General features: G+C 45.1%; 1 protein-coding gene across 2 annotated transcripts in view; it reads right to left on the reverse strand.

Annotated features, from left to right (window-relative positions):
* MTA1 (metastasis associated 1) overlaps positions 1–14,440 on the reverse strand; it is a 75,939-nt gene that overhangs the window by 35,311 nt on the left and 26,188 nt on the right. For both annotated transcript variants that reach the window (XM_033067298.2, XM_033067296.2), the window contains exons 6-10: positions 11,816–11,933; positions 10,134–10,236; positions 8,062–8,161; positions 6,440–6,628; positions 5,274–5,348 (exon numbers count right to left, since the gene is read on the reverse strand). In XM_033067298.2, coding sequence (XP_032923189.1) covers positions 5,274–5,348; positions 6,440–6,628; positions 8,062–8,161; positions 10,134–10,236; positions 11,816–11,933 — 585 coding nt within the window. The remainder of the gene's footprint in view (positions 1–5,273; positions 5,349–6,439; positions 6,629–8,061; positions 8,162–10,133; positions 10,237–11,815; positions 11,934–14,440) is intronic.

Here is a 14,440-nt window from a genome sequence, read left to right on the forward strand (position 1 = left end):
CAACTTGTCTATCCCACAAGGGACCAAGGGATTAAAGTACTAAGCACTGTAGATTCAAGTTGGTGCAAACATCTGTCCTTTATATATCCTCTCCCAGATTTGACATCCTATCCACTGAGCCTGAAAGAGTTTTATAATAGGTGACATGTCAGGGCAAATGTTTGTGGTCATTTCCTAAAGAGTGAACATTTATAAAGAAGAAATAACAGAAGTAATCCAGGAACACTGCGGATATTTCAGTATACACAAGAGTTGGGTTGGTGAACAGCAGAGGGATGCCTCAGACATTCTCAAATATTAAGCCTTTATTAGTTTATGATAGGAAAGACAAATTACACCTTCTGGCTTCAGAGGAGAATTTTCATACTGTTTATTTTTTTTTTTCAAACCTCTGAGCCTATGAGTGTTGAACATACAACAGAGGTCAGGGAGGTGGGACAGAAGAGGGAATTAGTCTGTGATGCATTTGGGAGAAATGCTCCCAGCTGCTTGTGCTCCAGCAACACATCTCAGAATGGATGGATTGTACCTATGGCCTCTGGCAGTTTTGGCAAGAAAGTGACTGAGTTCCATATTACCATAGGTTTAACAGGAGGTGTTTGGGGATAAAACATCCCATAAACGTGGAAAAACCTTTCATTGGTGTTATTTCTACACTTCAGCACATAGGACTTTATGAAGGCTGGTACATTAAGACATCACTCACAGCTCTGGGCTAGGTACAAAGCAGGCTTGCACCCCTTCAGAAAGATATTTTCTACGTGCATTCGAGACTGACCCAGAGATCTCAACCTCATGGAGTCAAATCTAAGGGCATTTCCATGTTCTCACCATGCAGACCTCAAAACCAACTTCCTCTGTCTATTCCTCCTATACTTCTCTAATGCCACTTCCACAAAAAAAACAAAACCAGAACAGTAGAAATTTATAGCATTTGATCTTCCCCTTGAAGTTACCTGCTCCTCAGAAACAAATAAAAATTGAAAAAGTAAATTAAAGCCTCTAATTCTCAGAAAGAATGTGACTAGTTCAAACAGTATTCTGCCACTGCCATGTCCCAAGCTTGTCTCAACCTATGGAAAGTTTAATGTTTTGAAGTTTTCAGGACTTCTCCTAATGATAAGTACAACAGTAGAAACATTCAGTCTTAAAAAAAATCACCCTGGAATGCACAACTGTGTAAGAACTCAACCTCTAACCAAATGAAAATGTAGGCACAGCCAAACACCACATCAACCCTCAGAGCTCCCAAATCACTGGGAGAAGCCAACAAACAGCTATCAAAGCCATTTCAAACCTTCCTTAATCAGAAACAGACACTCCTGTGTAGTGACACAGAAAATCTGTCCCAGGAAAAGAACCCGTTCAAAGGAGACCCAGGATACTGATTTGCATCACCCTGACTTTGTTCATGACAGCTCTGAAAGGCTGTCACTGACAGGACAGCTTTTGTGATCACTGTGGACAGCATTCAGGACCTGACTAAACCACAATTCTGTGTTGACACTGTGGTTGAATTAGTCCTTCTAGTAGCTCTGCTCTGGGAGGGTCAGTCCTTCTTGGGATGACTGAACTCCTACTGATGCTGGTCATCTTCAAAAGCATGGTATAGCTAAAGCCAAATAAAAATTATGCAGTAATTGATCCAAGTGCATGCTCCAAGAGAAGCCAATTTGCACCCATCTCCATCTCAGTGTCCTGCTCACAAGACAAGGAAGTGCTGCACGGAGCCTGAGTACAAGTTACTGTTCACCTCTCAGAACTTCTGTCAAAGGCAACTCAAAATGCCCCTTCCTCAATGGTAAGAAACAGAGATTGTGATTCAGTATTAAGGTAGTGTTTTCTCACGCCAAGAAAGCATCAAGGGAAATACAGAAATCCAGAAGGAAGTGAACAGCTCCCAGCTAACTCTTGCTTCTTTATCCAAGTAGGCAACTGGCTGGTGACACAAATCTTCATTCTTGTGTTTTGTAACTCACAGAAACAGACAATTTAAATGCACTTTAGATCTTTATTCAGCCAAAGATTTTACAAGCATAAGCAAGTTATTAATACCTTTATTAAACCCTGTAACATACAGACTTGGAATATAATTTAATCATGTTCTTGGAAAGAGGGAAGTGGAAGTGCAAAAATTTGAGGTACACACTTTGCATATCCTTACTCGGGATACTTATGATATCTTTTACAAAAATGCTGCCAACCTCAGAATCGTTTTGTGGTATTAGACCAAGGGAAGAGTCTGCATAGAACAAACACTATGAAGAAACAGATGGAAAAAATGGCAACAGATGTACTTTGTCAAAGACACTGCACTCATCAAGTAAAATATAAATATAATACACCATTATTTGAACTACAACTTCCTATGCTTTCTCTTTGTGGTTACATACAGATAGCTCTCTCAAGCCTTTTATTAATGTTTCATGGCATTATTTGCTTGTACAAGCTGGGAATTTGAGATGAGGTTTTCAGCTCAGTTCAGACCTAATTGATGTGGCATCTCTGCACTGCAACTTCTACCTGTTCAGCTTCTGTTGTCTCCTAAGTGCAGAGGCTCTCATTGGAAGTTTTGCCAAAATCCCACTGCCTGGAAACTCCTGGGCAGCACATGTAAGGTACAGCATGAGACAAAACCCAGGGCACAGGAACAGAACAAACCAGTATCAGAAACTGTAGATTTGTTGTGGTTTTTAACTGCTGCAAGAACAAACACAGTAATTTCACAACTATAAGGCGCACCGGACTATAAGGCGCACCCCCCCGGATTCGGCAAAATTTGCAACTTTGTAGATCAGATAAGGCGCACCGGTCTATAAGGCGCACTTTTTTTTTTGCAGTGAGGCCCCGCCCCCAGCTCACCCCGTGGGGTTGCTGGCCGAGGCCCCGCCTCCACCCGGCAGCCATTGGCCCCTGGGCCCGCCTCCACCCGGTAGGGGCGGTGCCGCGAGCCACCGAGCCACCCTGGACCCGGCAGCCATGGGCCCCCAGGACTGCTTCCACCTGAGAAGGGGGGTGCCACGGCCCCCCTAGCCCGCATTCACGCGGCAGCCATGGCTCCCCAGGACTGCCTGGACCCAGGAACGGGGCTGCTGCCGGCCCCCTAGCCTGCCTTCATCCGGCAGCCATGGGCTCCCGCGGCTGCCTGGAGCCAGGAGCGGGGTTGCCGTGGCCCTCCTAGCCCACATTCACGCGGCAGCCATGGCTCCCCAGGACTGCCTGGACCCAGGAGCAGGGGTGCCGCAGGGCCCCTAGCCCACCTTCATCTGGCAGCCGTGGGCTCCCGGGACTACTTCCACCTGGGAAGGGGGGTGCCGCGGCCCCCCTTGCCCACATTCACCCGGCAGCCGTGGGCTCCCGGGACTACTTCCACCTGGGAAGGGGGGTGCCGCGGCCCCCCTTGCCCACATTCACCCGGCAGCCATGGGCTCCTGGGACTGCCTGGACCCGGGAAGGCGGGTGCCGCGGCCCCCCTTGCCCACATTCACCTGGCAGCCATGGGCTCCCGGGACTGCCTGGACCCGGGAAGGCGGGTGCTGCGGCCCCCCTTGCCCACATTCACCTGGCAGCCGTGGGCTCCCGGGACTGCCTGGACCCGGGAAGGTGGGTGCCGCGGCCCCCCTTGCCCACATTCACCCGGCAGCCGTGGGCTCCCGGGACTACTTCCACCCGGGAAGGGGGGTGCCGCGGCCCCCCTTGCCCTCATTCACCCGGCAGCCATGGGCTCCTGGGACTGCTTCCACCCGGGAATGGGGTGCCGCGGCCCCCCTTGCCCACATTCACCTGGCAGCCATGGGCTCCCGAGACTGCCTGGACCCGGGAAGGCGGGTGCCGCGGCCCCCCTAGCCCACATTCACCCGGCAGCCATGAGGCCCCAGGACTGCCTGGACCGGAGAGGGGCGGTGCCTCGGGCCCCCTGGCCCGCCTCCACCCGGCAGGGGCAGTGTCGCGGGCCTCCGGGCCCGCCCCCAGCCGGCTGCAGTGGCACTTCCGGCTCCCCCCACGGCTCTCAGCTCACACTTCCGGTTTGGCAAATTTCGCCGCTTTGTACATCAGATAAGGCGCACCGGACTATAAGGCGCACTTCCGGGTTCGAGGGAAAATTTTAGTCAAAAGGGTGCGCCTTATAGTCGTGAAATTACTGTAATTAAAGTCTTCATATAATTATCTCCTCTGCAACTTGGCCTATGTAAAAACAAACTTTAGGAAAGTGGAGAAAGCAGTGAGGAAGGAAAAAGCATGAGCATTATTCTTCCCCACCATGTCAGCTTCCATCACCATCACATGCTCCTACCACCCATTTCCTAACTGGAAGGAGGAGATTCAGTCAGAGAATGAACTTGGGGAAATAGTGGAATGAGGATGCCACTGATATTTTTATTAGAAGTAAAATATAACTGATGCAAAAAAGTTCTCATTTGTCATGAGGGTGCCTCTAATTTCGACCAGAAAGAAAATGGCAAAAATCACATTACAGTTCATGGCAAACATTGGTCAGTGCCTCAGGCATCCAAGGAAACAAGTTCAGGCAAGACTTTGTCACCATTTCACTTTTTCTAATACTTCAAAAGATGCCTCAGCTTAGGACTGATAATTATAACAAAAATCCATTCTAAATTTCTCCCTTCTTTTACTTAGTTTTCCTGTTGAATACTGTAAGTCGTTTTCAGCAACTGATACTCTGCAAGACTGTGCATGCTGCTTGCATTATTTCAGGGACCAGCCAGCCTTTGTATTTAAACAAGCAGAGATAAAAAGGATTGTAAACATTACACAGAGCTGATTCTCAAGTGTAAGGAGTCTGGCACTTTGAGGCAGTGACACTTCCCAGGTAAACACTTCACCCACAGAGCTGACATGGGGCAGTCTCATGCAGCTGCCATCGAGTCACAGGCAGGCAGTGGTGGGGAGTCAGTGTGGGGGTCTCTTGTACAGAAACTGCCCCCCCAAAAAGTCACTGAAGGCAACTCTGACCTCCAACTCCACACTCAGAAAACAACTGCCCTGCCTTCCTTCCTCTGCTGAATTCCAAACCAGACATTAGAAAGCTCTGAGCATACTGGGTAGCAGCAAACACGAAAAGAATGCACTCCTGCCAATGCTCTTTGTATCTACAAAAGGGCTGGTGAGTTTAGGCACAGGAGATTGCTCTGATCAGAACTCACCCATTGGAAAGGCTGAACCCCAAGAGGGAGAACAGAGAAACAAAGTTTGGTTTCACAAACAAGAAAAACAACTTCTGTTAGAATGAAAGAGGTGATTCTGACTCTTACCTGCTGAACATATCTGTCTGTAGTTTTCCACATATAGTAATATTCTATAATGCTTGTTAAGGACTTCCATGGGAGCTGGGGACACAAAGGAAAAGCAGCATTTATTGAAGGGAGCTGACACACAGTCTCACTGAAATTCACAGGATTCTTCTGACTGATGGTTACAGCAGAGCCTTGCAAACTACTAACCCTCCTCAAAAAAAAAGTCTGAATCTACAAAGGGGATTAGATGCACATGGGACCCATATTAAATTAAATGCCCTTTCAAAATACTCTGAGCTTTCAGTGTAAAGTGGAACAGGCTGCAGGTAAATCTTCATGATGCAATGGCTCTCAGCAAACCATTCCAGAGAGGCAAAATGTGGAAGGGAGCCCACAGGCTCAGACTCTGCTTCAGCAGCAGACTGAAGCAAAAGTCACAACTACAGTATCAGAGCTCTGATATGCTTGGTTTCAACGGAGCTGGCCCATTAAAAAAAAAAAAACAACAACAAAAAAACCCCACCCAAAACAAACTACTAAAAGAACTGTGCCCTGCCAGCTCTGTTCTCTGCCTGAGAAGCATGAGCATTTCAGCAGGACCAGAGAGTGTTGCTGTTTCCAAGTCCCTCTAAGAGATTATAGCACAGGACAAACAACAGTGAAACTACTTGCTTTGTTCCAGAGAACTTGAACAATGACACAGTGAAACTTGGCTCCCCTTACCTTGCTCTATTCAATCTGCAGGGTGAGCACCTAGGGTGGTGCTTTGGGCAATCTACAGGACACTTCCCTCAGATGCCCAGGATTCCTTTTGAAAACTTTCAGAAGGCCCTTTCTGCAATTACACTGTAAAGGTGACTACATTTCCATGTTTCAGAAGGCCCAATACTTAATCTCCCTCAAACACAAATTAATCTAGAGCAGCTCAGCTGTCACAACACTTTCCCTCAGCTGCAGTGGAACAGATGATCCTGAATTAACATTTCTAAAGGAAAAGCTATCATCTGTGATTTGAAATTCTGACTGTACACCAGGCTGTCACCAGACTGAGGTCTGCTTTTCCCCACTTTACAGCAAGACACATGCTCCAGTTCAAAGTCCCTTTGCTCAACACAATGAAAAACACAGTTCAGACAAGCTGCAAGCCAGCTCTGTCACCACGGGGCCTCCTTTTATATACTTACAAAATCTTGCTGAATGTCAGTGAAATCTTTTCCATATTTTTCTAGTGCTTCCTCGAAGAGGTTTGCCTCTGAAGCAGACCACTCCTCCATCTCATCTCTGCACAGGACTGGCCCACCTTGTGGCACAAGTGCAGAGATTGCCTTGGAAATGTCATAGACATTTTTGTGCAAAGTGTCCATAGCATGGAACTAAGGGGTTGGAAAGGAGAAAGAAATGTAAGGACAAGTATCAGGGGTGGAAAATGTTCAACAGTGAAACAGCAATGACAAATTCTGCACTGGGATTTGAAGGTGAGATACTCTGTACCCAACAAAAAGTCAGTAAAAGCTGGTTCCAGCCTCACACTGACTGTAGTTGTCACTGCACAAACCTAACACTCACTGAATAGTGAGGTTTGTGGAACACAAGCCCTTGTGTATCAATTATTCCTATCAGTTCCTCACCAGCACCACCACTGCAGCACTGCTGGTAGGAAAAGGGCACAGGATAGATCCACTCCCCCAGGACTGAGCTACCATCCACAGATGGGGCACTGAGATAGAGGCCCAAGGGCGTTTCCTCACAGACACAGCCATGCGCTTTGTCAAATAATCCACAAAAATTTCATCTATGAAAAACAAGAGCAGCAACACATGTATATTATCCCCCCACCCCCAAAGGGCAGAAACCTCAACAAAGATTCAAGTTAAGTCACACATCACAGCTGAGTAGGAAAAAAGAATGACTCTCAGGGGCAATTACTCCTCAGAAAGCCGAGCCACGGCTGTCTGCAACTTGTGATTTACAAGGGCTGAGAACATGCTGCGAGGGAGGAATTGCTATTAGTAAATGAAAGCTTGGCTTTATTTCCCTGTTTCTGCAGTTTTAATCAGGATGTTATTTGCCTTTCATCATACCAGTTTTGTGCACGTGCATAATTAACCTACACTGTTCTAGACTAGAATTTGTTCTACATATAAAGTTTACATTACTCAGTTACGAGGTGAGGCTTTGATAACAGCTCTCTGGAGACTTCATACATTTTATTCAAATTTTCATTAAACTTTCTGTAGCATAGAAGTTCAAGTTTTCTCCCTTTCCTCGATCTACTCAGCACCATTTCTGATAAGGAAACGTTAATATCACTGCTCCTCAGGTACTCCAAACTGGAGCCCATCAAAGAGAACAACATCAACTGACATTTCTTATGTGACCATAAGCTTTTCTCCCAGATATCCTTGGTCAATCTTGCCCAAGGAAGCCAGTGACAGTCTGGTGTATGAAGAATGGCATTCTGGCATTGTAACATTACAGACAGGCAGACATTAATTTGCATTCTTCTCAAGAGAGCTACTGAACCCATGCAAAGGATGAGCTGTCAAGCATGTCATCAGAATATTTTAATAAAACTAAAAAAAAATTGTCTCATAGTACTATCCATGATGGATCATAAGAGGCACAAGGCCAGAAAAAGTTACTTCATCTGTAACTAAAGGAATCCTTTACAAAGGCAGGGTCTGCTTCACAGCAAGCCACAATTACAGTCCATCTGCCCCTCTCTCTTTGCCAACTGTTAATGCTGAGGTGATTATTTTGCATCTCTCACAAACTTAAGGTCCTCACAAAAAAAAAAAAAACTTACCAGTGTGATGTCCCTGGAGGCTGCTGCAGCACTCATGTGCAAACTTGGCTGTCTGACAGAACTACTGCAATCCAGGGCTCGGGCAAAAGTACCAACAGACCTGCAAGAAATTAAACACAGCATTAACTTCGTGTGCAAACCCAGCAGAAATATAAACACCCAGCCAAGGCTTTCTGAGATGAGCAGACTCCATTGCCCAGTTACAAGATTACAGGGCTTGGAGCTCATTCTGAGCCATGGACCATTCTCTCCAAGTGTGGTTTGTTATTGTGAACACTTCATTTGGTCCATATAACTGAAGAGGCTTAGGCAAGAGGAAGGAAACAGAGATTCAAGGGTCACCAACAGGGAGTTCTGAGCTGCTCTCTTATCCCTTATCTCCCAACAGCCTTGAGCTGCAACAGGAACAGAGCACGAGCAAGCTTTATGAATGACAATAGTCTCTTCCACAATGGCAAGAGCTGCACTGTCCAAAGAAACAAAGACAAATGCCAAGATCAGATAAAAAAATGCAGCAATGCAAGTGCTTTTCAAAAAGTTCCAGAAAATTAGAAACAACATGATTTTACAACGTAACATTGTATAATATATATCATAAAGCCTGCATAACACAGCAACTCTCAAATACTTCACAACTCATCATTTCTGCATCTGAAACCACAAGCCCTGTGCTCCTCATCTTATTCCTAAAAAAACTAGCTGGAGAAACCTATAACAAAAACTGGTTTTCTCAAAATTCCTACTCCCTGCCTGCTTGCAACACCACATGGGTGAAACACCTGTGCTCCAGCACACTGAACTGGAGCTGAACTGCTCTGAGCAACTACAGCAACAAAAACAGGCGGCTTGGGCTTTTCCCCCTCCACTCAGGTCACTTCCCCAAACTCACTGAGCACACAGAAACACACTAGTGCCAGGCAGTGCTGGAGTAGAAAAGGTAAATGTTTGAGCACTAGTTGTCATCAAACATCTAATTTTGGCCAAAATCCAAAGCAGCCTCCCCCAGCCAAGTGTCTGAGGCGATTCACACTTCGCCCTCTTCCCAGCCTCCCAGTCACTATCCCCATCCCTGCCTCACAACTCCCCCATGCCCAGCTTTAGCTGAACTGATCCTTTTGTGTGTGTGTGAACTAATTATAAACTGGAAAGCTTTGCTGATTCTGCACAGAAGCCATTCCTGTGCTCATCTTTGCAGTGATTCTCATCACAGCCTGCACCTTGCTGTAAGGGTGAACCTAGTGGGCAGCACTGAAGGAACCACTAAAACCAGCTCTGGCACCAAAAGCCTACACAAGGTGGAAACTCCCATCACAAAGCAGCTCTACAGCCACTACAAACCAACCCACATGAAACCTCAAGAGAGGGAAGGGAAAAAAATGCAGACAGAACAGGGTTCATTTATAAAGATACCACCTAAAACACAGAATTTGGAGAGTGTTACCTGTGTATTTTTTCCCCTAAATTATTCAGTCAAAAATTGCTATGAGAGCCTAAAATTTAATACAGGCTTCTGTATATAGAAATGCATACCAACAAATTAGTCCAAACACCTTTTATAAAGGAAGAGTTATCAAAAAAGATTGTTTTGGGCTTAAATGAGAACATCATTACAGATTTGCAGGGTTTTATTTTATTCTGCCTGGAATCTAGGCATTAGAAAGCATCCTCAGCCCACCATAAACTATTACCAGAATTCTTAGCAAACCATTAACGGATGTTAAAGTGTCACTGGTTTTGAAAAAGGCAGTAAATGGACAGAGCAAAGAACTGCCAAGAATTTAATTCACTAAGTCTTCTGCATGCTGACCAAAGCATTCAAAAAAACCCACCAATTACAGGATCACTTTCACATGCAACTTGCTTTGCTTGCATGAAACCAAGTTGTAAATCTGAGGAGCTGTTGCTAAAGTCTTGCTATTCCCACAAAGGCATGTTAAATATCTTAAAACGGAGCAAGTGAATCAAGAAACCAGAACCAGCACCCATGCTAGTAAAACAAAAAAGAACATGAGAAAGTGCTTGGAAGAGTTCCAAGCATTTACTTCTTCAAAGGAGAGGTGAAATGCTCTTACCGTGCTACCACCAGGAACTGGTCTATCTGCTTGTCTACTAGTGGGTTAAAGGCTTCCCAAACTTTTGTTTCAAGTTTTGACTGATCTCTTCCATCATCCTCACCTGGTTGAAAAACAAATTAGAAGTATTTAGTATGGTTCTTTTAAAATAGAGGTATTTTCTAGATTGTTTTTTAATCTCACAATTATGTCACTGTGAACCCATCTCAGCTTCTCTGCCTGACAGGCCACTATGAAAATTTCACTCACTCATTTGTTTGTGACAATTTTAGCTTGACAGACACAGCAAGACAACTCATCTGAATTGGGCAATCAGATTTTCACAAACTGCTGTCAGAGGATATGTCATGGGAAACAGAGTGCATCTTTCTCCAAACTAGACAGTTTCTTTTCAGTTTCTTTCCCCAGCTCCTGTCTTCCTCCTTTATCTTGCAGCAGTTCCAGGAAAACAGAAACACTCACAGCTACTCTGAGCAGGCAAAGAACAGCTGGTTCAACCCATCTCAGCTGCTTTCTAGAGAGAAACCATGGCACGAGACACTCTTCCTTTTCCTGAGTCTAGACAAACCAGAATACCCTGGTAAAATACAGGAGCTGCTGAGCCTTTCTTCTTTCTGCTTCCTTCAAAACATCTGGCAATTATTCTTCTCTGAAGCCCCATGCTGGCCCACTGAGGGAACAGGATGCCTTTCAGATTAGTTCATCCTCATTTAGGAGACTTGCCCAGCTGTTGAATAAATACCACTTTCATAGACAAATTAAACAAGAGTCCTGACCCATTTTTTTGCCTGTTTTAACATGATTCTAACAGTGTCAGCAGAGCTTCCAAGCAAGACTCAAGCATCTCATTGCTTCCACATCTTGGCCCATCCAGATTGGATGTGGTCTTCCCAACCCTCTCTTTAGCAGAAGCTTAGGGATAGACCTTTCCCTCTGCATTACACAGGGCTCAGGAAAGAACAATCAGATGCCAACACTCCTCATGCCTCTCAGTTTTTCCACCCACTTTTGGACCTGTAGGGTAATCCAAAGACAAATCTAAAGTTAGTTACTATCTGATAAATATTCCTGGCTCCTGCTACTTCTCCCTCATCCTCAGGCCTGTGTCCTCAAGGTCCCACTGCTCCATGACATGGTGGGGGCTGGCTGAAGTCTCAAGCCATGCTCCAGCAGCAAATCCTTCCTCCTGCCTGTTCTGCAGGTGAGAAGTCTAGGCTGGCAGCCAACACTGGGATGGGGAGAAGGCTCCAGGGAAAAGGCACCCAGCAGTAATGGGCAAATTGATGAGGGCAGACAGCATTTAATTGGCAGTAATTTGGGAGGGGGCTCTTATAGGGAAGTGAGGCTTGATTAAAAACACAAAAGGCTTTAGAGATGTGATGGAAATTTGTGTTTCCCATGGAAATTCTGAAATCTCTTAATAAAAAGAGTGCAAGCTCCGAGAGAGCCCATTAATTCAATTTATTTTAACAACTTTTATGATTTGGACAAATGCCCACTTAAAGACCTGTTTGCAAGAGAACTAATTGCCTTCAGTGGGCAACAGCCTCAACAAATCCAACCACTGCTGCACACATGGCCTGGCAGTGGAAACCATCTCCCACACCTAGGCAGGCCTCACACAGAGAAGGGGCCACATTCAATGTGAACTCTTGACAATGTAAATAAAATACAGAAATTACCCTCTTTTAGTAAGTCTGTTATATCTGCCTGGTATCTGTTTCCAACTCGAATCTCTCCTTTATCAGCAAGCAGGGTCTTTTGTTGAGGATCATACACTAGTGAATAAAAGAAGAAATCCTAAAAATAAAACAAGAGCAAAAAGGTAAACAGTGTTATTAGCTTTTACTTTCAGCTTTGCAACCATACTACCAAGTTTTTACAGTTCAAGTGTGGTTTCATTACCTATATATAGATTTTAAAGTTGGGTAAACAAGAAGTGAATGAACCACCAGTTTTAAAACCCCATTTAAGCACTGCCAATTTCTTCTAGATTGCAAGTGTTAGCTCTGAACAACAGACTCTCAAATTGAAGGGAACAAAGCTCCTCTTGCACAGGCAAGGCTCAGAAGGGCCAGGAGACAATTTTTAGTCATGTCAACTGTTTCAGAACACAAAATTGCCACATCCCATGGAATTCCCATATTCCAAAGCAGGAGGATTAGATGCCAGTGACCTATCCACACAGAAATACCAGCACAAATTGAAGCATAACTTCAGAGTGTTACAGTCAGACCAATGCAACCCCATAGAGGTGAAGTCCCAGACAAGCCCTGTGGCCTCTGCTGGGCTTGCTCCAATCTGTCAGTGCCTCTCATGCTGCAAGGCCCAGAGCTGGACAAAAACCTTCTCAAGTGGTCTCACAAGGGATGAAGTGAGGGGATGAAGCCCTTCCCTCCATCTGCTGGCTCGACTCCTGCTAATACAGACAGGATGTGCTCAGCTTTCCTTGGCACATGTGCTGCTGACCAATTTCTTGCCTGTTCCCATCTAAGCTTAAACCACCATGTTCCTTTCTGCCTGTTATTAGGAGAGGGGCAGCAGATTTGGCAGCAGCAGTAATTAGCTGCAGGTGGCAATCCATTAATTTGTTGCTTTTGTTCAAGCAGATGAGGAAAAGGCTAAAATAGCTGCTTGGCTTCCGCTACCTGGGTGTGTAAAATTAAAGCAAGAAGGCATTCCAGAATGAGAATGTTCTGCCAGGGCAGAGAAAGGAAACAGCCAAAATTTTTAACTACTTAAAACTGTACAGTTTAAGTAATTAAACTTTTCTGCATGGATAAGTACTTAGCTATAGCTATTGACTAGGTATGTTCCATCAAAGTATAGTGTGCAGTTCTGGGCAGGATTAAAGCTGTGGTAGGACAAGGAACAACAGACCTTTTGTAACCTCTGTCCCCAGGAAGGAGAATTGTCTGAACAGAAACAGGATGTGCAGTGTGCCATTTTCTACATCTCAGGTTTCTGGCTTATTTTTTTACTCCCCTTATTCCTGTGGCACTAGCAGGCACCCTGTTTAAATACACCTCGTTTCATGCTCACCTCATTTTTCCTTTTCCCTATATTTGTATGTGTCAACAGCATGCAACAAAAATCAGGACAAAATCAGCATGAGTTTCAAGCCCTGCTCAGCTTTATGAAGAGGTGGCAAAGGAAAAGAGTCTCCCAATCTGTCATGCAAAGCCCCAGAAAAAGAAGAATTGCTGTGAGTTTCCACAGTAACATGGCAAAAATTCTGGAAGAGAACTGAACTTCAACTAGAAGGGTTGTCTGTAGTTGGGTTTGGGGTCAGAGGATTTCATTGCATCCTAAGCAAATGATACTTCTGAAAGAACTCTTCTCCCACAGGCATCAGGGTCAAGTTACATCAACCTACGGGCAGAAGGCAGCTTCAGAGCACATGAACACTCATTTATATTACATCTATGTAAAGAAATCTGGGTCTCCTGCTCCCTGACAGCTCCAAGCTCAAGATACTGCAATATCTTGTGAATGTACCACTGTGGAAATAAAACCACAGTGCAGGAAAAGCTTTTGTCTCACAGGCTTCCAGGTTATAAATACAGTGTTAAATTTGTTCCAGCTCCAAATTATGGAGCTGCATATGAAGTATATGCAGTGCAACATTGATGCTTTGCAGGCACCTTGCCCAGCAGACATGCAGCACACTGCACTGTAACAGCACAGTGGGCCCTAAAGAAGACCAACACCATGGGCAATTTCTTTAGTCTTTCTCAGACAAAGTCATACATTGTGGAGGGGTTTCTCCCATAATATCTCTGTTAGATGCCCTATTGCTTTTCTTGTACTGGTTATCACTATGAATTTTCTCTACAATATCTCTGTTAGTCTCGGGTCATCCATTTATGCCTTGTCCTGTTTTGTCTCAAATCAATCAGGTTGAACAAAAGAATGAAAATCCTCTGGTCTCTTCTCCCCATCCAGAGCCTCCTCAACAGAGGAGAGATGGAAGTGTGGGAGCCCAAGTGTGAATCCAACAGAGACTGCAACCCCTAGAGGTAATTCAATGCCACTGCCATCTTCCCTCACAGACATGGGATTCATTCCTGCAACTGAGTGGGACTGCTGAAAACATTAATCCATGGCAGCTCAGTGCCAATGCAAACTAAGAAACAAACCAGATCCTTGTGTACTCTAAAGCATGTGTAAACTCCTGACCACGACGTGATGAGAACAGTTTTTCACAAGGGTTTCACAACAGTGATGTTCACAACAAAACATTGCTCTTCAATATCCTCCACACTCATTTGTGCTGCCAAAACTGTGTATGCTGGGTTTGCAGCAGT

Source organism: Catharus ustulatus, chromosome 9 (genome assembly GCF_009819885.2).
Source record: "Catharus ustulatus isolate bCatUst1 chromosome 9, bCatUst1.pri.v2, whole genome shotgun sequence".
In the NCBI taxonomy this organism is placed as follows: Eukaryota; Metazoa; Chordata; class Aves; order Passeriformes; family Turdidae; genus Catharus; species Catharus ustulatus.